This window comes from Drosophila pseudoobscura, chromosome X, assembly GCF_009870125.1.
Source record: "Drosophila pseudoobscura strain MV-25-SWS-2005 chromosome X, UCI_Dpse_MV25, whole genome shotgun sequence".
NCBI lineage: Eukaryota > Metazoa > Arthropoda > Insecta > Diptera > Drosophilidae > Drosophila > Drosophila pseudoobscura.
In genome coordinates this window covers 17,424,615-17,444,695 of record NC_046683.1, presented here as the reverse complement: position 1 = coordinate 17,444,695, position 20,081 = coordinate 17,424,615, and the positions used below count along the sequence as shown (strand labels likewise).

General features: G+C 44.7%; 4 protein-coding genes and 3 long non-coding RNA genes across 10 annotated transcripts; 3 read left to right on the top strand and 4 right to left on the bottom strand.

Annotated features, from left to right (window-relative positions):
• The first annotated feature begins 1,761 nt into the window (after window positions 1-1,761).
• Window positions 1,762-5,449, top strand: LOC4814589 (apyrase). Of its 2 annotated transcripts, none has more exons than XM_015185980.2 (8): window positions 1,762-2,101; window positions 2,375-2,600; window positions 2,688-2,885; window positions 2,947-3,349; window positions 4,544-4,701; window positions 4,760-4,856; window positions 4,916-5,273; window positions 5,329-5,449. In XM_015185980.2, the coding sequence occupies exons 1-8, from the start codon at window positions 1,974-1,976 to the stop codon at window positions 5,432-5,434; spliced, it is 1,674 nt and encodes a 557-aa protein (XP_015041466.2). In that variant the 5' UTR covers window positions 1,762-1,973; the 3' UTR covers window positions 5,435-5,449. The 2 variants fall into 2 exon arrangements, with proteins under 2 accessions (XP_015041466.2, XP_001354563.2); XM_001354527.3 differs by lacking the exons at window positions 4,544-4,701; window positions 4,760-4,856; window positions 4,916-5,273; window positions 5,329-5,449 and adding exons at window positions 3,451-3,608; window positions 3,670-3,766; window positions 3,829-4,183; window positions 4,254-4,404 and having other exon boundaries at window positions 1,852-2,101.
• A 216-nt stretch (window positions 5,450-5,665) lies between these two features.
• Window positions 5,666-6,698, bottom strand: LOC26531988 (uncharacterized). Its single transcript, XR_001452693.2, has 2 exons — window positions 5,929-6,698; window positions 5,666-5,873 (listed from the first exon to the last, which is right to left on the bottom strand). It is a non-coding gene; the product is annotated as an uncharacterized lncRNA (long non-coding RNA).
• A 1,706-nt stretch (window positions 6,699-8,404) lies between these two features.
• On the top strand, window positions 8,405-10,016 carry Ssu72 (Ssu72 CTD phosphatase). The gene is made up of 3 exons (XM_033383908.1): window positions 8,405-8,753; window positions 8,812-9,070; window positions 9,130-10,016. Exons 1-3 carry the CDS (start codon window positions 8,527-8,529, stop codon window positions 9,229-9,231), a joined length of 588 nt encoding a protein of 195 aa, XP_033239799.1. The 5' UTR covers window positions 8,405-8,526; the 3' UTR covers window positions 9,232-10,016.
• Window positions 9,882-12,368, bottom strand: LOC26532703 (uncharacterized). Its single transcript, XR_001452694.2, has 3 exons — window positions 12,264-12,368; window positions 10,296-11,034; window positions 9,882-10,216 (listed from the first exon to the last, which is right to left on the bottom strand). It is a non-coding gene; the product is annotated as an uncharacterized lncRNA (long non-coding RNA).
• Window positions 10,747-16,211, top strand: Zw (glucose-6-phosphate 1-dehydrogenase Zw). 2 transcript variants are annotated; one of them, XM_001354529.4, is made up of 5 exons: window positions 10,747-10,885; window positions 14,232-14,344; window positions 14,410-14,556; window positions 14,623-14,840; window positions 14,909-16,211. In XM_001354529.4, the coding sequence occupies exons 1-5, from the start codon at window positions 10,867-10,869 to the stop codon at window positions 15,999-16,001; spliced, it is 1,590 nt and encodes a 529-aa protein (XP_001354565.2). In that variant the 5' UTR covers window positions 10,747-10,866; the 3' UTR covers window positions 16,002-16,211. The 2 variants fall into 2 exon arrangements, with proteins under 2 accessions (XP_001354565.2, XP_015041467.1); XM_015185981.2 differs by lacking the exon at window positions 10,747-10,885 and adding an exon at window positions 12,707-13,116.
• LOC117184852 (uncharacterized) lies at window positions 13,688-14,193 on the bottom strand. Its single transcript, XR_004470317.1, has 2 exons — window positions 13,923-14,193; window positions 13,688-13,848 (listed from the first exon to the last, which is right to left on the bottom strand). It is a non-coding gene; the product is annotated as an uncharacterized lncRNA (long non-coding RNA).
• On the bottom strand, window positions 16,006-19,831 carry et (eye transformer). Of its 2 annotated transcripts, none has more exons than XM_033383905.1 (3): window positions 19,320-19,831; window positions 17,836-19,080; window positions 16,006-17,783 (listed from the first exon to the last, which is right to left on the bottom strand). In XM_033383905.1, exons 2-3 carry the CDS (start codon window positions 18,975-18,977, stop codon window positions 16,403-16,405), a joined length of 2,523 nt encoding a protein of 840 aa, XP_033239796.1. In that variant the 5' UTR covers window positions 18,978-19,080; window positions 19,320-19,831; the 3' UTR covers window positions 16,006-16,402. The 2 variants fall into 2 exon arrangements, with proteins under 2 accessions (XP_033239796.1, XP_033239797.1); XM_033383906.1 differs by having other exon boundaries at window positions 16,006-17,774.
• Window positions 19,832-20,081: the final 250 nt, after the last annotated feature.

Below are 20,081 nucleotides of genomic sequence, written 5' to 3'. Positions count from 1 at the left end.
TTTGAAACAAACTTGATTCAGTTTTAAAACGAACTTCATGCATCTAATTCCTGCATTCAAAGCGGTAATACCATATTCCAAGTATTCCTCTTCAAATATTGAAAGTCCTTTTGTGTTTTTTTGTTTACACAAAGCTCATGTCAAGGTCGATTTAGTGTTTGTGAGTTCGTTTAGAACTTTTCCATTAATCACAATAAAAGAAAATTCATAATTCACAAAAATAGTTGTACCTTCCTTGATTTCCAGGGATCGCGGCCTTATTTGCAATTTGCAATCTAATTCTTAGAAAAATTTGTAGTGGACTTTATTAGCCCCGTAGATTCCTTGGCGTATAATATCGGGCCGCAATAGTGAGCAGACAAAGGTCGAGGATGTTTCAATAGGTTTTTAGGTATTTCTTTAAAAGTTAAACTTCACGAGTTTCAGAAAATGCTGAACGTTGCAAAGGAATATTCTAGTCAATATCCATTGATTAATAAAAATAAAATAATATAAAAGTGGAGTGTAAACTATTTATTGTTGGCTTAAATATTAACCAATCGATCTGTTATTGTAAGGGCTGGATTATATATCAATATTCTAGATCATTAAATAAAAATTCAATCAACTTTGAGCTCAAGTCGGCACCTCTAATCGTTGTCGAAAAGGGAACCAAAAGGAACATTTCAGACCCTCAGACATTTGATTCCGACGCATTTTGTTTCGCCAATACAAATAAACGCAGCGATATTATACATAAGTACAATATATCTATATGCGCAAATAGGTACATATATGTTTCATATGGAGATGCTATCTTCTGTGCGTTGCAAGTTACAAATTTAATAAGCTCTTCAAGGGTATAAAAAACGTAATGTTTGACATGTGACATACTATACATATATGCATGAAGGTATGTACAAATTGTTATAAATGATATCAGGGGTTAGGGCTTAGTTTGTTGGCGTAATTAAATGTTTTTCCCAGACTGTAATAACCCAACCTGCCTGCAGAGTTGCGATTAATTGTGAAGGAAAGCCGGAGCCTATCAGGTGCCTGCTGGGCTGTCCGCTCATATATCAACATACGTATTATATTACCTAGTATATCAAAACGTTATAAACACGCCTATAGCTGTTGGGCGGGCCGGGTGGTTGACTGGTATGAGTGGGGAATTGGTAACATGTGTCATGAAGAGGGCAGTGTTCACCGTAACCACCCGCTCATCCATATCATATCAGAAACGAAGCACAACGATTAACACGAAAGTGTGCATTCAAAGCAAAATTGAACACTGAACGTGTACGAGTATTTACAAACCAGTTTAATCTTTATGAGACGGTGCCCAGATTTTACAACAATTTTGATGAGCTGTAAAGAATCACAATAGCGTACAGTTGGTTGGATTTCCTTCTATTGTCCCCAGAAACAAAGCAGATCCTCTTTTTATATCCAGTATTCAATAAATTCATGTAATTGTACATACATTTACCAGTCAGAAGGAAGCGTTTTACAGGAACAGACAGAAAAGAATATACAAATATAATACCAATGGTAAACAAAATAAATACATGGTTCTACCCCAACATTATATACATAGATTTCGGCAATAAAAATTATATTTTCACAATCGGTTTTCGATCGATTTAGCGGAAATAAAATTTAAAGAAATTAGTAACATTTTCGCCGATTTCAGATAAAGCCTATAGACCTATAGACCCTGTATAGGGGACAGTCGCGGTTACACGGTCCGAACCAAACGACGACAGTAGGTTTCTGCTAATCAGTTTGCTCGAAGCGAGGAGGGAAGGGATAGCTGATCTGGTATCTGTCATTTCAGCTCAGAGAGCCCGAGTTCCATTCAGTTTTTGCGGTCAATGAAGTGCTTGAAGTTTTGGCCGTTCAGTTGCTTTATCGACAGCACTTGGGTTGGGTGGACAAATTGAACTGTTTTGCGGTTTTTGTTGATTAAAGCACTTGTGACCGGGCAAAAAATGCAGTTCATGTTCATCCGACTGATGGGATCAGTGATGATCCTGGCACTTGCCACGATTCCTGGAATGGAGGCTGCCGAGAAAGGATTCCCACTTTCCCTAATACACATAAACGACTTCCATGCCAGGTAAGGCATTGCAGGGCCAAGCCAAGAGCCTTATAAAATTCAATCAAGTTTATGGCGCATCATAAACTCACATCAATGCCACAATAGCTGAGGTGGCCGTTAAGTACGGCAGTCCATGTCCGCGGCTTATCGAAAACAGTTCCCGCACTCATAATAACCAGGCTGATACCGATACTGATTCTGATAACGATAAGGCCATGACGAAGATAGCTGATCCGAGTCCCAGCACCAGCCCAGTCACGAGTGGATTCTAACCCCGATTACGATCTGCAGATTCGAACCCACGGACACCAGCGGTGGCGTCTGCGACAGCGGCGAGGAGTGCATCGGTGGCTATGCCCGCACCGTCTACACTGTGAAGCGCCTTCTCGAGGAGCAGAAGGACTTCAACCCGATCTACATAAATGCGGGCGATAGCTTTCAGGGTACTCTCTGGTACAATATTGGCCGCTGGAACGTCACCCAAGAGTTCCTCAATATGCTGCCGGCCGACGTCATGGTGAGTAGTGAGTCTACCAGAAAAATGGCTCGGATGCCAGAGTAATTTGTCTACTGACTATTTATATTAACGATGAATCCATTTCAGACGCTAGGCAACCACGAATTCGACCACGGGGTCGAGGGCGTCGTGCCCTTCCTAGAGACCATTGACACGAACATGCTGGTGGCCAACATGGACTGCGCTCACGAGCCCACCATGGAGGGTTTGTACAACAAGTCGATGATCATCGAGCGGGGAGGTCGCAAGATTGGACTGATTGGCGTCATCCTGGAGACTACATACGTAAGTAGCAGATCCACTTATGCTCTATGGTCGACCACGACTGAGTTTCTTTCCTATTTAGGACCTGGCCAACACAGGCAAGTTGAACTTCCGCAACGAGAGCGACACTATTCGAGAAGAGGCGCAGCTGCTAAAGGCCCAGGGGGCCAACATCATCATCGTGATCTCGCACTGCGGCTACGATGTGGACAAGGAGATAGCGGCTAACGCCGGTGACTGGATCGATGTAATTGTCGGCTCCCACTCGCACACCTTCCTGTACACGGGCGACCCGCCGGGTCCACATAAACCAGCAGGTGACTATCCCACCGAAGTCATTCACAGCTCCGGCCACCGCGTGCTCATCGTCCAGTCATCGGCCTACGCCAGATACGTGGGCAATCTGACCGTCTATTTTGACGACAACGGCGACGTTCTGGACTTCGAGGGTGCCCCTCTTTACATGGGATCGGAGGTACCAGAAGGTGAGTATGGGGCTAAAGCTGGGGGTATATCGCGCTCCGCAAAAGCCCGGGACTGATCCTCGGCCAATTCTTCCGGGCGTTGTGCTTTGTGTTCGCCGTAGATGAGGCCGTGCGTGATGCTATTGAACCTTGGAAGGAGCTCATAGATATGCGGGGTAAGGTCGCCATTGGCACCACCAAGGTGGATCTGACCAAGGACGACTGTGGTGAAGGCGAGTGCAACCTAGGCAGCTTTTTCTGCGACGCCATGGTGCATTCGGTAAGTTGAAGTCTCAGCTCAGCGCCGTACTCGAATTACACCTCCCTCTCACACCTTTCAGTTCATCGGACTCTCGCCCTTCGATCAGAAAGCCTGGACAAACGTGTCCGCGGGACTCATGAACATTGGTGGTCTACGGGTGAAGCTCTCCCGGGGCAGTGAGTACATTGGGATGGCCATTGTCCATTAATCGTGAGTTGACTGCATTTCCTCCATACAGATCTCACCTACGCCCACCTGGTCAGCATGTCCCCGTTCGAGAACACGCTAGTGGCTTACAACATTCCTGGCAGCACTCTCGTCGCGGCTCTGGAGCACGCGGTGAGCAAGATCGACCTAGAGAACGGGGTGACCAGCTCCTACATTAACCTGCAGTTCTCGGGCATTAAAGTCAAGTACGACTACACCAAGCCCGTATCTTCGCGAGTCGTGTCCGTCCACGTTCGCTGCGCTGACTGTGAGGTGCCCGTTTACGAGCCCCTGGATCCCTACAAGCTCTACCGTGTTACCTCGCCCGAGTTTCTACAACAGGGGGGTGATGGCTTCACCATGCTGGCAGCGGCCACAGACATCCAGTGCGTCCGAACCTCTGAATCTCTATCCAATTACACTGATCCAATCTGTTCGTTTACTCTTTCATTGCAGGCGGGGCGTTACGGACTTGGATGCCTTGATCACTTACACGGCCCACATTGAACCCATCTACGTAGGTCTCGAGGGACGCATCACTGTGCTCAACTGAAGCTTTCCGAGGGCAGAAAACTCTGTAATTGATTTATTTAATTTATCACAATATATATATTTTTTTTTTACAAATTTAAAATCAAGGTATTTTTATTTTTTAAATTCTTAATATTTCTTAATATTGAAACAAAATAAAGCGGCTAATATCATATGCTTCTAAATGATATGACATAATTTGGCTTGATTTCAAGATGATGTGGTCCTGCAGGCCCTGCGTCCCTGGCAGGCCGAGCTGGAAGCCGCATCCAATAGGATTGTGGGACAGAGCCGAGTGTATCTGCAGCAGAGCCAATGCTCCAAGGGCGAATGCAACCTGGGCAATCTCTACACAGACGCCATGCTGCATGCAGTGAGACATCCATTCTCTATCCAGATTGCAGTAGTTGTAATTTTCCACGTATCGTTAGTTTCTTAGTGATGCAACGCCTTCCGGATCCAATTGGAGTAATGTGACCATTGCCTTAACAACGCAGGGGAATTTCCGGGTGCCCATCCCAGCTGGCAGTAAGTTTTTCAAACAAATTCCATCGAGAAGTTCATTTAAATCCTTGCTTACCCAACAGACATAACATATAAGCAGCTGGTTGCCATGTGCCCTTGGGAAAATCGCCTGGTTTCCCTGGCCCTGCGGGGCCAACATTTATGGGATCTGTTAGAGGACAGTGTGGCGCCCATGGATTCCAGCTCGTCGGCGCCGAGGTCGTCCAGATTCCTGCAGGTGTCAGGACTCCGCGTTAACTACAACATATCGGCTACCATGGGTCAACGTGTGGTCAGTGTCCGCGTTCGATGCTCCAACTGCGAAGTTCCCGACTACAGGCCCCTGAAACTAGCCAACACGTACCGTTTAGTGGTCATGGAGTACCTGGCCAACGGCAAAAACGGGTTCAACTTAATTAGCGACAATGCTGAGCATCTAGAGTACTTGTTTCAAATAATTAAGTGAGTGAATTAATAATCAAGTCTGCTTGCACAGGATCGGACCTCTTGACTTGGATGCCTTGATGTACTATATGCGCGCAGTTGGACCTATTATAACAGGCATTGAGAAGAGAATCAATATTGTAAATGACATATCATAAAACGTCGTTGCTCTAGCTCTAATAGTCTTTGAGCACTAGGCGCTGATAGGGACGGATAGACGGACGGACGGACAGACGTACAGACAGACAGGGCTCAATCACTCGGCTATTGATGCTGATCAAGAATATATATACTTTATGGAGTCGGAAACGATTCCTTCTGAACGTTACACACATGCACTTTTACCACAAATCTAATATACCACTCAAAATGGGTATTGGGTATAAAAATAAAAAAAATTCTAAATTTTGAAAAATATTATTTCGGAATTCTTTTTACTAGAGATTAAGCAGAAAGTGAATTTTTTTTAATAAAGCAAAAAGTGGAAAAAAATAATAAAAGAAACAATGGCTCAGGCGTTTCTTCTATGCGGCTTCGTCCTTCGTCCTCCTTCCGTTTCCATTACGCTCGTCTGCCACGGTCGTAGAGACGGAAAGGCTTACAAAATTCATAATTAAATCGGCAGTTATAATACAAAAATATTTTTTCTTACCAGATTTAGCAGAACCATTAAGTCATTATAATTTAAGTAGGTTTCCTATTAATTGGAATTGGCTGCATCCGAGTGGCTGTTGGTCCGGCCACCCAGGATGCATTGTCGATGGTATTGGCTTTGGCTCGTTGGCCAGTGTCGTTGTAGCGGCTGGCCTCGTCGTTGGAGATGGCTGCTGACTTCTTGAAGTTGGAGTGACGTCACGGCCATCGTATGGGGCAGCGTCACTGGTTAGGCCTCCAAATTTCGACCATTGAAATTTGAAAATTGCTTTTTTTTCCTTAATTTTTCTGATTTTTTTTCTGATGTGATTTGTTTAGTGTTGTGTTCGACAATGCGAACAAAACTGGCAGTCTCTCAAATGAGAGAGTTGTATTTGAAATGGCACATTATACAATAAGTGTGGCGCCTACTGCTTATCTAAATATGTGTAGTAGCAGACATGACTGAAAAGTGGCTGGGTAAAACAAGTTAGTTATTGGCTTGCATTGTCAGAGGATTGGCATTGGCATCGCATAGTGATTATTAAAATGAAAATTATTAAGTGAAAATTAAAATGTGTTGCAGACATTGCGCGCACAGTGATCAGACATCAAGTCGAACTCGGATTGGGTGTGGATGAGGCTGGTGTTGATTCCCCTGGAACTATTGGAATTGTTGAGTCTGAAGTCCCACCAGGTGTGCTTGGCGTTGAAGTCGCCTCGGACTATAAAACTAGTGCCAAAGCTGTTTAGTCTGTCTTCCAGATGGCGTGGGGGAGCGTAACAAGAGGCGATGCCGCTTCTCGATGTAGTTGAGACTAGATTTGACAAATGTTCCTGCCCCTCCTCCGGCTCCGAGCACGTTACGCATCTGAAGGGCTTGTGTCATTATTTTTGTGTGTGCCCAAACTCCTGGCACCGATGGCATTGTAGAAGATCGTTAAATTTCCGGAGTGCACAGCGCTGCACAGTCGAGAGGCTTGACTGACTCCTGGCTTGAGGAGTCGGGATTGTTGTCTTCCTGGTGAGTATCGGGGATGGTCCTTACCCTTTTGTGGCAGCAATCTACCAAACATTAGACTGTTATTACCTGTTTCGCTTAACTTTTCAGCCTATGGTATGCAGAAAAAGAGAGACGGAATGGGAATGCTTGGAAGTATACTAAGTTATACTGCTGCAGTATACATAAGTGAATTGCTGCTGGCGCCCGAGGGTATGCCACACTTATTATTTTCTGGCCACTCTTCTTTGCTGAATGTTTTTCCTGCCCATACTGCCGGTAGCCCGTCGTCTGATGTGCTTGTACTGTATCACAACAACAATTGTTCACACTTTCGATCTCGTCCTTACTTCTTCCGGATGTCCAGTCCGCCGGTAAGTCTATCGCCGGCGAACATTTGGTCACAAGATTTCGGCGGCAAGGCTGGGGTCACAGCTCCAGAGAAGTTGGACAAGCCGCTACAAGTTGTTACAGTCAGAGCGGCATCAGTACCGAGCAGCAAACGTAAGAAAGACTAATTAAATAAAATGAGATATTGTTTTAAATTAAATGTTTCAAACCAAAGGCACGAAAGGAGCAACATTCTGCATACCCGGCAAGAAGATATTATAAAATTGAGGAAATTTTGGTCATCTCAGGCTCCAATGAATGCAAAAGCTTGTCAGATTCTGTTTTAAAGCTATCTCACCGAAATAATGCAGTGAGTGGACTACTAAGAGCGAGAAAATATGTGTCGGGATCGTGATATATAAGGAAAAATATATGTATGTATGTTCCATGAATATTAATTAAATAGGGTATAAGATGTCCTTTTATGCTTTTACTTATTTTTAAAACCTAATTTGAGACACAATCAAAATAAAAAATTAGCCGTTCATCAATCGGATACAGTTATGTGTTTAGGGTCCTGCCTAGCTAGTTATATGAAATCCCAAATCAAAATCGACGATTTTGTCTTCCGATCATGGAGAGAAAAAAATTAGCGCATTGTCGACCATAGGGTATTAAAATACTCTCCTCGAAAATTATGTATCTTGAAAAATTTTAGCGCAGTGAAAGATATTGTGGTCTTTTGTATCAAAAAATTAAGGAAACGGTTGACGGTAGTTTAACTCAATTTGTTATCCATTTTATATAAAGGAAGATGTTCGTTTTCCGGATATCGGTATATTTCGGTATATTTTGAAAATGAGACGATACTTTGGTATATTTCTGAGGGTCTGACGGTATATCTTATCGATAAGTGCTCTCTCCTGCGACGAAAAAATGAGTGGGTTTTTTAAATGGGCTATAAAAAGGGTATGTACAACAGGCAAAACCAGCAAAGGCAAATTGCAAGGTTAATACGAACTCTCACCTCGCTTGCGAGGACAAAATACCTTGAAGACAAAATCGGCTCTTCGTCTCCAAGGTATATTCGGAAAATGGGGTGGTTTCACCTTTTAGGCGTTGCATTTTCTGGGCCGTGTTGCCTGTTGTCCATACCGTCTTTTTCCTTCCATTATGTAGCAAATATGTAGTAGCCGTGTAGAGTTTTTTTCTTCACAGTGTGTTATCGGTGCCCATATTTTTCTTTTTTGTTGAAATTGAAATTGCACTGCCAAAGGAGGAGATATCATGACTGATAAGGGCAAACTGTCTGTGGCTGTTGTCTGTTCCTCCAACATGAATCGCTCCATGGAGGCGCACAATTTTCTGGCCAAGAAGGGTTTCAACGTGCGCTCCTACGGCACCGGCGAGCGCGTCAAGCTGCCCGGCATGACCTTTGACAAGCCGAATGTTTACGAGTTCGGGACCAGCTACGAGGACATACACCGCGACCTGGAGTCTAAGGACAAGGAGTTGTAAGTTGAATACATATGCCTGCTGCATTGATTACATTTCATTTGTTTCCCCCACCAGCTACACACAAAACGGTCTGCTGCATATGCTAGACCGCAATCGCCGACTGAAAAAGGCCCCAGAACGCTTTCAGGAAACCAAAGAAAAGTTTGATATTATTGTTACCGTAGAGGAACGTGTCTACGACTTAGTGGTGTTGCACATGGAATCCATGGATTCAGTCTACAATCGCCCCGTTCACGTGCTAAACGTCGACGTGGTGGACAATGCCGAGGATGCTTTGATGGGGGCATTTCTGATAACAGATATGATTAATTTAGTATGCATATGATAATTAATATGAATCTGAAACATTGATCTAAAACAATTCACTTTCAGCTGGCCAAATCAAATGATCTCGATAATGATATTGATGAAATGATACAGGAATTTGAAGAGCGTCGCAACCGAGTGATCCTGCACTCAGTTCTCTTTTACTGACGACCGACATTCATCAATGGTACTTGTATTTTTCCTATCCATCACCTGCGCTTTAGCTACATATACTACAGTCCATTTGTGAGACGGAGTGAGGCGGGATTTGCAGCATACCAACTTTAATAATGGGAGCCATAGGAAATGTACATAAGTTGACCGCGAAAGCGAGATTTAGATTATTTAAACAACAAATTGACAGATACACACACAGACAACTGACAGCCCCATACATCATTTGACACCGTTGTTGGTTTTTAGAAACTGCATTCGCCCCATAGATATGATATGTATGTGTGTCTTACGACAAGTGACAGCCATCACAATACGCTGAAGGGTTATCGGCTTGAATACTTTTCATTTATGTCATATGTTTGTATGTGTGAGCGTCCAACTCTTTTTAATACCAATTACCAATACGGAGTACCATCGGTGGTACTTCAACAATTCTAGCTAGTTCCATCATTTCCCCACCTGGCAGCTCTGGCTGGGTAACGATCTGGCTCCCCCTTTTTCACAAAAAAACGCATGCGACGACGGCGTCACACAATACACACACCCATGCACATCCATTCTTACGATTTTCGTACAGTGAATGCCTGTGTATGAGTATGCACAACAGAGAACCGGCACTGGCCGAACAGACCAGGAGCGCATTCAGCCCTCAAGGGTGGGGGGCCCATAGCTTTTTTATTTAAAGAAACTTAACAATAAATACAAATTAGACACCTAATCGAATCAGTGGCAGTAGAGCATTGTAGACTGGCTGTTAGTTTCAAACAATCGCCGAAGCCCCACAATGGGGAGGGGCGAAAACAATCAAGGCAAAATAATAAAATTATTGAAAATGCTGTACACGTAATAAATTATTATAAAAACAAACCTCATTTCGCTTTCTCTCAACTAATAAAAACCCTCCCTTCTAGCTTCGTTGGTGGAATATTCCTTCTGATTTTCTTACATATGAATACACTGCAGTTTTTTCAGTTGGCTGGGAAGATTTTGATAAAAAAAAATAATATACAAAGAGTATGGTTTGTTCATTGGGCATCTGCCAACAGTAAAAATACCTTCGGCAAGGGTATGAAATGATGTTGAATGGAAGGTAAGGTAACAGCATTTCTTTCGCCGCTCTCGCCGCTTACGTTGGATCCGCTCCTGGTGCCGATCACTGGTTTGCCAGTTTACAAAGCGTCGCTGGTTGTTGTTGTTCCCACGGGCTCTGCCGCCGACGCTTCATGCACGCTTTATGCGCTCGACCTCCGCAGTCAGGGTACGATCGCGGCTAGCTTCATTACTCAATTTCGGAGGGCTCCGCGCTCCAACATCAAGTTAATCCAAACACCAAACACAAACAGGGCTCCGCGCTCCAACAAGTCAATCCAAACACCAAACTTTACGCACCGTTTGCACAACAAAAAAACCAAAATAAAAACTCCGCTGTAATTGCATCATTTCTTGGCTTTGTTTATGAAATTTTAGCCAAGTCAAGTGTTGATTGTTTGAACAGCAATCAATCCCGAAACCTTAAGCTTGTTTAGAGCCAAATAGCCAACGCAAAAAAGTCGGCGGTCCTGTTTATGTGCTATTTTTGAGTCTTCCTGTTGTTTGATTAACTGTTAACGGCACACCGAAGAAAAGATGGCAACGCTAAAAGAGGGTAAGTCCAAAGCAGTGCGTGGATGTGGATTCAAGCGTGCGTACATATACTTCATGTGATCACTGTCGCCCATCAGGTGAATGAATGGACGGTTCGCTGGAGCAGTGCGCGCGCCCTTCAAATGTGTGTTCTTTTGCCTCTGGGGTCACCTACAAAATATAACGGACGGTTGTCTTATCACAAGAAAACGAAACGAATTATCTATCTATGACGTCGAGTTGTAGCTGCTTCTGCTGCTGCTGCTGCTGCTGGGGCACTCACTCACTCTCAAGATTAGAAAAGCCCCCCTCCTTGGCAATAACCTTTCGAAGTATAAAGTTTAAAGTAACACCAGCCACACTCTCTTTTGCTTAACCTACATATGTATAGGGGAGACTCTGTCTAGCTCCACTCTCTTGTGTTCTGCTCCACTATCTGCTTTGCTCAAATCCATTCTCTTCTGCTCTCTTCTGTGGTAATGACATTGAAACTTGTACACGCAAATAATTAGCACACACATGCATACTCGTATCTCTGCATGAGTGTGTGTGTGTGTCGTTGCGGGGGTCTTACAATAAGCCTTTCGAAAAACATGTTTTAATTTATTCACAAATTATCTCATGTCCATTTTACCTTGTTCTCCTTCTCTCTCTCTCTCTCCCTCTGCTTCTCTTTCTCTCCTCTTCCTCAATCGTCTGTGTCAATGTCAAATTCGCGACTTTGCTTTCGTAAACGTTTCCAATGAAGATTGAAAGTTTGATTCATGATATCGGTCAACCAAAGGAGCTTTACGACCTTTTACGTACATACATACATACATATGTACATACAAACATGACGAGCAGGAACGTCGTTTTTTTTTTGGTTCTTCAAAATTGTGGGCTCTACAGGTTTTCGCCTTTTGTGGGGGTGGTAACAGTATGATAACACAGGAGTCTGGACACAAAATTTGGCTGCTCTAGCTTTTATAGTCATAGACATGGCTATATCAACTCGACTATTGAGGTTGATCAATAATATATATATATATTTTATGGGGTTGGAAACTTGTATCCACTTTTACCACAAATCTAATAGGCTACTCTTAGGGTGCCGGCTATAAATGTATATGTATATGTACATATGTATGTACGTATACTTGTATTTCTGAGTTATAGGCCCCCTGACCCAATCAGATAGTTTTTGGCAATGTCATAGTTACGTTACTTCGGATTTGTAGTCGAGAAGTATGCATTAAAATGATTGGGTATCCTTGGGTTTTCGTAGAATAGAACTGATCGGAGATGTATTGAAAGATAGGTGATCTCTGACTCAGATTGATTGCTGATTGCTTCGAATAAGCTCTTATTACTGATATCAAGTCAAAATTGATGTAGATCAAGAGTAATAACACTCGTACGTTAGCTTTTGACCGGACTTACACTCGAATGCCGCTACACACAAATTGATCTAAATGTTGGGGCTTGTTCTGGTTCTGGAGCCCCCAAGCAAGTGATGCCAACTGAATGTCTCGGCCAAGCTGGGCCGATCGGGGGGCGAATATTCGCGATTGGGCGGAACTGTTCGTGCCACGCTCTTCTGATGCCACTGGCTGCGTCTCGCTCGGTGATGGTTACATAGTGCCTATGTAAACATTGGTACATACAGGCACCATGTAAAGTATATACTCGCAACTGGATATGTACATATCAAATGGCAGTGTCGTTGTGTGTACTTTGCGCCCCTTTTTCCCATACTACCGTCGATCTTGACGGCGCTGCCGTTGGCGTACCTTTTCAAAGTCAAGTAATGCACAGGTAAGTGGCACTCGGTTATTCGTTTGTTTGCAACCGTATCGGAAGATAGTCACTCGTACGAGACGCGCGATTGCACCGATCTCTGGCAACCCCATCTCCACCACCCATTTCGGGTGACCTCTAGAAGCGCCCGAGTCCCGTTCCGGGCTCTTTCTCTCTCCCACGGATAACCTGTGGAGTCATTATCGATTAGACAAGAGCCTGGAGAGTCTATTCCGAGTGCTTATCAATTTTCCATGGTGGCGGAAACAGACACAGTGCATGACTGCCACTTAACTTCCATAAATAGGGTCATATGTAGCTCTGGCAAGGCCAGAAGTATTCACTCCACTCCGGGCACTCGGTGAGTTCCCAACAAGGCCAGAAGTATTCACTCCACTCCGGGCACTCGGTGAGTTCCCAACGAGTTCCAAGCTCCCATCTCCCAGCTCTCCTTGGCAATACACGGATAATTCAGTTAAGTAATGGCGGAAGTGTGCCGGTTGTGGTCACCCTTTTGTTTTTGCCTCATAACTATTGATCAAGTTCATAGTATACGACTAAAAGCTGGGCGTCTTAGGGAACTGTCAATGCAGAAACTAAATTGATTTCTTCAAATCAAAAAATTGTATTAAGTAAAGTGAAAAATGAACCAATATGAAAGGAAACCACCGAAAATAAAAAGAAAATTAAAATGTATTTACCTGGCATATAGAACTTAAAATTAAATGATATTTGTAATGTTGACTTGACTACAGAGTTTCTCAACCATGCCCACATCCGGTTACCTGACGGGACCAGGAATGACAGCCATATTTCCCAGAGTCCCAAAAAATGGTTAAACAATGCCAACACTGCATCCGCCTACTCACTGTCGACAAACACGCCTCAATACTCCGATCAGCAGCATCTTCTTGCTGTCCAAGTTTACAGCACTCTTTCCCTACCCTACGAGTATCAGACTTAAATCTATAAAAGACAGCGATAGGAACGTATAAACTGACACGCTATATATTTATCCTCAAGAATGTTCATATATTCGATTACTGGCGCTATTCAACAATTGAATATAGACAATCCCACTCTGGGAAATAATTTCTGTTTTCAAAATGACCAATTTTCTCGTCAAAATAGGTATAGGGATATATTATTCAGTATGATATTGGAGATTTCTGATCTGTATATGGGCATTTCCATCGAAAGGACCACCTAGACCAGGAAAAGAAAAAAGAAAAGAAACAAATCTTAAATAGGGCTTTAGAATGCTTTAGCTTCGTACTTACTTAATACACACACGGTACTGTAATGTACTGCACTGCTTTGGCTATATCTGGACTTATGGACTAACTGATTCGATTCGAAGATGTATATATATGTAACGACCACCATTCGGCATACACATGACCCTCTCTGAGCATTCGAAACGCAATGTGTTCAAGGTTCGGCTAAGTTGAGCTTTGCTTTGTTTGGCTTTGATCCGAAACACTGGAGCTTTGATCAGTCTTTCAGTCCTTCGTTTTAGATACATAGTTATAAGTATACGAATATTATTTGAATTATAATTGTAATGTAATAATTGAATATGTCCGCAGATCACACCGCTCTTGATCTGATAATCAAGTCGCTCAAGTCACCCAGCATGGTATGCGAGGGAACCCACTTTGATGGTAAAATTCCGCACACTTTTGTGATCTTTGGCGCTTCGGTAATATTATTGGAATAACTCATATTGAGATGGAGATGGGTTATTGGCTTGATTCTTTTTTGCAGGGCGATCTGGCCAAAAAAAAGATCTATCCGACCTTGTGGTGGCTATACCGAGATGACCTACTCCCCAAGCCTACCAAATTCTGTGGATATGCCCGCTCCCAGCTGTCGATAGCGAAGCTCAAGGAGAGCTGCAAGCAGTACATGAAGGTGAGTACATAGAATGTCACATAGGACACAGAATCACAGAACCACAACTTGATTTCCTGAGAGCAGGTGCAGCCACACGAGCAGACCAAATACGAGGAGTTCTGGGCCCTCAACGAGTATGTGGCTGGCAGCTATGACGGACGCACAGGATTCGAGCTACTCAACCAGCAGCTGGAGCTCATGGAGAACAAGAACAAGGCGAACCGCATCTTCTACCTGGCCCTGCCGCCCAGCGTCTTTGAGGAGGTGACCGTCAACATCAAGCAGATCTGCATGTCTGTCTGGTAAGTAGATCAGATCGCATCGAATACTCGTACCATACCGAATTGATAATAAAATGTCTCTAAAATAGCGGCTGGAACCGTGTGATTGTGGAGAAGCCGTTTGGACGGGACGATGTCTCCTCAAAAGCGCTGAGCGACCATCTGGCAGGGCTCTTCCACGAGGAGCAGCTCTACCGCATCGATCACTATCTGGGCAAAGAGATGGTACAGAACCTGATGACCATACGCTTCGGCAACAAGATCCTCAGCTCCACGTGGAATCGCGAGAACATTGCCTCGGTGCTAATCACGTTCAAGGAACCATTCGGCACACAGGGCCGGGGCGGCTACTTCGACGAGTTCGGCATCATACGTGACGTGATGCAGAATCATCTACTGCAGATCCTCTCTCTGGTGGCCATGGAGAAGCCGGTCAGCTGCCATCCGGACGATATACGCGACGAGAAGGTGAAGGTGCTCAAGTGCATAGAGGCCCTGCAGCTGGACGACATGGTGCTGGGACAGTACGTTGCCAATCCGCAGGGAAAAACCGAGGACGAGCGCACTGGCTATCTGGACGATCCCACAGTCAGCAAGAGCTCGAGTACACCCACTTACGCTCTGGGCGTGCTCAAGATCAACAACGAGCGCTGGCAGGGCGTTCCCTTTATCCTGCGCTGCGGCAAGGCACTGAACGAGCGCAAGGCGGAGGTGCGCATCCAGTATCAGGACGTTCCCGGCGACATCTTTGAGGGAAACACGAAGCGCAACGAGCTGGTGATACGCGTCCAGCCGGGCGAGGCGCTCTACTTTAAGATGATGACCAAGAGTCCCGGCATCACGTTCGACATCGAGGAAACGGAGCTGGATCTGACGTACGAGCATCGCTACAAGGACTCGTATCTGCCGGACGCCTATGAGCGTCTCATTCTCGACGTGTTCTGCGGCTCCCAGATGCACTTTGTCCGCTCCGATGAGCTGCGCGAAGCGTGGCGCATCTTCACGCCTATTCTGCATCGGATCGAGAAGGATCACATTAGGCCGCTCACCTACCAGTACGGATCGCGGGGCCCCAAGCTGGCAGATCTTAAATGCGAGGAGAACAACTTCCAGTACTCCGGATCGTACAAATGGCACAACAGCAAGGCCACTGCCCCTACCCCCACCCCCTCAAATCACTGACCGATGAACTCCAGCTTCACATTTAATATGCGGTTGGATAATGGGCTAATGGGGTGGTTCTCGACATTGTGATCGTTGTTTACATACGTCTTAATCATAATATCATTTAAAGCAACTCTCCCTCTCGTTTGGCACTCTCTCTCTTATTTACTTAGTACTATATACGAGTATACTATGTACATATTCGCTTATGTATGTATTCTTTGGTTATTTTTAATTTTCTTATGGTCTGTAGGAGAAACATTTTTTTTATGAATAATATACGAGATAACATTTAAAATCAAACACCGGATGCAGGGCTCATGCTCAGGCATATGCTTTATGTGATGACTCATTCAATACTCCTCTACTCTCATTCTTCCTATACTTCCTATGTATTACGTAGTGATGGGAGCCCATGGTTATCTGAAAGGCGGAGGCATTACGTATCCATTACCGTTGGTACTTTTATTAAAGTCAATTTGCACATATCCAGGGCTGGATTTTGGCAAAGGCTTCTCGCTGTCGCTCGCACTCCCACTCCCGCTCTTGCTTGCTCTTGCTAACATTTCCACGTAGCCTGCAGGAGTAGTCACAATCTGATTCGTACCCATTCTGCCGGGTATCGTCTTTATTAATGTGTTTTCATTTCTAGACTCGATGGGAAGCATAATTTCCAGATCTGGGTTCGGGTTTTTCTCATCTCTCACCATATCAGCCATTGTGCCTATAAGTGCATTCCAAGGTTTAACAGTAACAGGAATCGGCCTGCTGTATTCCTTCGGATCTTCTATGACCGCAAGTTCAATCCCAGAACTTGGCTCCGTTGGGATCTTAGCGTTCACAGGAGGGTATTGGGTTGCGTCTTTGGTGTCATCTATGTTATAATTCTCTACCGCACTACCTTTTACCATTCTACCAGGCGTTTTTAATGTATTTTCAATTCCAGATTCGGTAGGACACAGAGCTTTCAGATCTGAGATCGGGTTTGTCCCATTTTTTAAGGTATCAGGCATTGTAAAGCCTGTAAGTTCATTCGAAGGTTTAACAGTAACAGGAATAGGTTTGATGCATTCTTTGGGATCTTCTATGACTACAAGTTCAATCCCAGAATTCGTCTCTTTTGGGATTTTATGGTTTTCACGGTGGCCTTGGGTTGGGACTTTGGTGACATCTTTCTCATCATGTTTCACACCCGTTATACCGCGCTGTCCCTCGTATACGCCATTTGGTATGTCAATTTCAATACTCGAACATCTATGAAGCCTTCGGTATGAGATGAAGATTAGGCAGAGCACAATCAGGGCGACAATGCCCTCCAGGTACCGGCTCTTGGCCAATTCAACCTCTGTGGGCAGTCCCACCCGTAACCATCTCATACCGCCGCTGAATTTGTCCTCGTATGTGGCCGCTACGCCTAAATTAATCAACTCCATCGATCCATTGAAGTGGTGCTCTTGCCGGGAAGCACCGTCCAGCTCCAGCAGTTTAATGTCTTGGGAGTCGTCGCAAATCTTTTGTGTATCGTTGACGGGGGAGCACCAGTAGACGGTGTAATGCAGAAGGCCAGAGCTCCTCTCCGGCGCTGTCCAGCTCAGGGTGTTTGTGGCCTTGTCGTATTTCAATGCTGTCGGCTGTCGCTCCTTTGCGTTGTCTAGGACTGGCACATATAGATCGCTGCAGTTCAACGACCGTCCCTCGGAGTTTTCACTGCATACGGATATGGTGGAGTCGGTAGAGCCGTCCCAGTGGGGGAACATGGCAAAGTTCCGGCCGACATGACTCACATGCTTTCTGGAAGAACTATTTGGATAGATCATGAGCAATGGATGGCAGACCAAAAATGAAAGCTTACCCGTCGGTGGTTGCCAGACTGTACGTTAGATTGGGTCCGTTGTGCTCCAGCGGCTTCAGCTGCTCCCAGAAGATGTACAGCCCCTTGGACCTGGGATCGAAGAAGAACCCATTCGGCAGGAGTCGTGGCGGACGGCTGGGTTTTGATTTTGGTACCCAGAACTGGCGCGTAATTGTTTCACTCCAAGGCGCCTCTGGCTGGTTAAAGCGGCGTCGCAGGCGCAGCTCAAACTGCTGGTTCGGATAGTGTGGCGTTTTCAGGCAAAACATTTCACACCGTGTGCCAGAGTAGCGCACTTCGTAAGGGGGATTTTCGATCTCGGGGATGTCATCGTTCAGGGGTATCACCCGCACATGCCAGTCAATCGACCCGCTTTGGTGGTAGTATTCAGACCAGACGGAATTCTGCCAGATCAAGCAACTCTGATTGTCAAACGGGGTCAGAGGCTGCTTTTTATTGGGCCAATCCAAGACCAGCACCTGGGCTTGCGTCCGATTGAAATGCTGCGTCTGGTTGCCGACTGAATCTCTCATGTTCAAAGTGTAGCTGTGGCTCGTTTCAAATTTTGTCTTTGGGGTCAGGCCCGGGTCAATCCTGCACAGTACCTGGGTGGCGTTGTGCGGGTAATCCGTGCACTGGACTGGCGGCAGCTCATTTTCCCTCAGATACAAGAAATCCTCTTCAAGCTGGTAGCCATTCGGCATGCTGAAGCTGCAGCTCGTCATCATTGTGGAATCGTATAAATCCATGCGGCACTCAAAGTCCTCAACCTGCAGTCGTGCCCCTACCCGAACATCCAGCGCCTCGAGGGTCTTCCCATCCCACATGCACTCGTAGTGCCATTTGCCAACTGTTGCATTATCCACCCTTTCCACGACCGTTGTGGTAGTCTCCATTCTGTTGCTGGCTCGATTGCTTCTGGGGGCCACCTTGATTTTAATATGCTCAGGGCTCACCGATTCGTCATCCCAGCTGCAGGTGACATTGAACGAGTCGCCGGCGCGTATTTCTTCCCGAGACACTGTTAGCGAGGCCAGGTTCAGTTGGCAGTTTAGGCTGAGCACCAGCACCGCCAAGTATGGCTCAACCCAACTCCAATGCATTTTTTTCTTTCCTTTGTAGACTTGACTCGTTTTCGTCATACCGACTCGCGATAAGACACACGCGGATATAGTGGATGCTGCTTGCCGGCTCCAGGGGATTGAATGTTGATTCGTTATCAGCTTTTCCGTCTCTTCATCCGAACTGTGTTTATGAAAAGCAATAAAATTCTTTAATTAAAATTCTGAGAATTTTGGGGTCACAAATGGGAACCCAATGATCCATTGACCGCGCCTCATCCTCCGTTTGTTTAGTTGCGTTCAGATAAAACGGTTTTTTGGCCTTTTCGATATGCCGATAAATTACAATAACATCGATAAGCGCACCATAATATGGCTCTTTATTTGATCAAATTTAATTTGGTTTAGCTGTTTTTCACTTACCCTTTTGATAGGATAGGTTGTAAATTATTTGCTCAATAAATACTTTGCACACGCAAAAGCAAAGCAGTGTCACTCAGTGGGATTAACAAACCCAACAAGGTCGGTATCGATCATCGAACAACTCACTTCACTAACGCATTTATCGATAGTTGGCTCTTGTTGAACTATCGCCAGCGAAACGGCTTAAAACTGTATGAAATTAGACTTTGCTAAATGACTAGCTGGTTAAGCAGTCACAATATAGGAAAAGCATACAGTGAGAGCTTTCCAGTTCAGGTGGGAGAAGCGATTATCGATTGTTGCCATTTTCAGAACAAATTTTGCTGTCTTGCTGCCTAGGTGTGTGGTATAACATTATAAAACACTATTTAAATTTCGTAAAACGAGAAAGAATAACACAAAGAAGACGTAAACCACTCACAAAATGTTAAGCATATTATTTAAACAGAAGAAAATGGTATGGCAGCATTTCTAATAGTCCAAAATAATAATAATAAGGACAAAAAACAAGAGAAAGTTGGTCCTCAAAATGGCTTCTATAAATTGACTAAAAAGAATTATTTTCAGGCTTCACATACAAACTGGGGATAGAAATTGTGCGACGGCTCAGTTTCACATGTTTTGGATAAACTGCGGTGTTTTATTCTAACGCGTCCCGCGAGAAAGCAGAACATTCAAAGTTCAAATGCAGCGCGACGCTTACCAGCACTAATTTACCGATGTCTGTCATGCTATCTCTCGCAGAAAGTTTAGCAAAGTCTT

What these genes read in the sequence shown, in the direction of transcription:
- Ssu72 (XM_033383908.1), top strand. Translation starts at nt 8,527, where the DNA reads ATGACTGATAAGGGCAAACTGTCTGTGGCTGTTGTCTGTTCCTCCAAC. An exon ending in GAGTCTAAGGACAAGGAGTT is followed by an intron (nt 8,754 to 8,811) that starts GTAAGTTGAATA and finishes TTCCCCCACCAG; the next exon opens with CTACACACAAAACGGTCTGC. An exon ending in TAACAGATATGATTAATTTA is followed by an intron (nt 9,071 to 9,129) that starts GTATGCATATGA and finishes ATTCACTTTCAG; the next exon opens with CTGGCCAAATCAAATGATCT.
- Zw (XM_001354529.4), top strand. An exon ending in TTGTGATCTTTGGCGCTTCG is followed by an intron (nt 14,345 to 14,409) that starts GTAATATTATTG and finishes TCTTTTTTGCAG; the next exon opens with GGCGATCTGGCCAAAAAAAA. An exon ending in GCTGCAAGCAGTACATGAAG is followed by an intron (nt 14,557 to 14,622) that starts GTGAGTACATAG and finishes TCCTGAGAGCAG; the next exon opens with GTGCAGCCACACGAGCAGAC.
- et (XM_033383905.1), bottom strand. Translation starts at nt 18,977, where the DNA reads ATGACGAAAACGAGTCAAGTCTACAAAGGAAAGAAAAAAATGCATTGG. An exon ending in AGTCTGGCAACCACCGACGG is followed by an intron (nt 17,784 to 17,835) that starts GTAAGCTTTCAT and finishes CTATCCAAATAG; the next exon opens with TTCTTCCAGAAAGCATGTGA.
- LOC4814589 (XM_015185980.2), top strand. Translation starts at nt 1,974, where the DNA reads ATGCAGTTCATGTTCATCCGACTGATGGGATCAGTGATGATCCTGGCA. An exon ending in ATAAACGACTTCCATGCCAG is followed by an intron (nt 2,102 to 2,374) that starts GTAAGGCATTGC and finishes TACGATCTGCAG; the next exon opens with ATTCGAACCCACGGACACCA. An exon ending in GGGATCGGAGGTACCAGAAG is followed by an intron (nt 3,350 to 4,543) that starts GTGAGTATGGGG and finishes CTTGATTTCAAG; the next exon opens with ATGATGTGGTCCTGCAGGCC.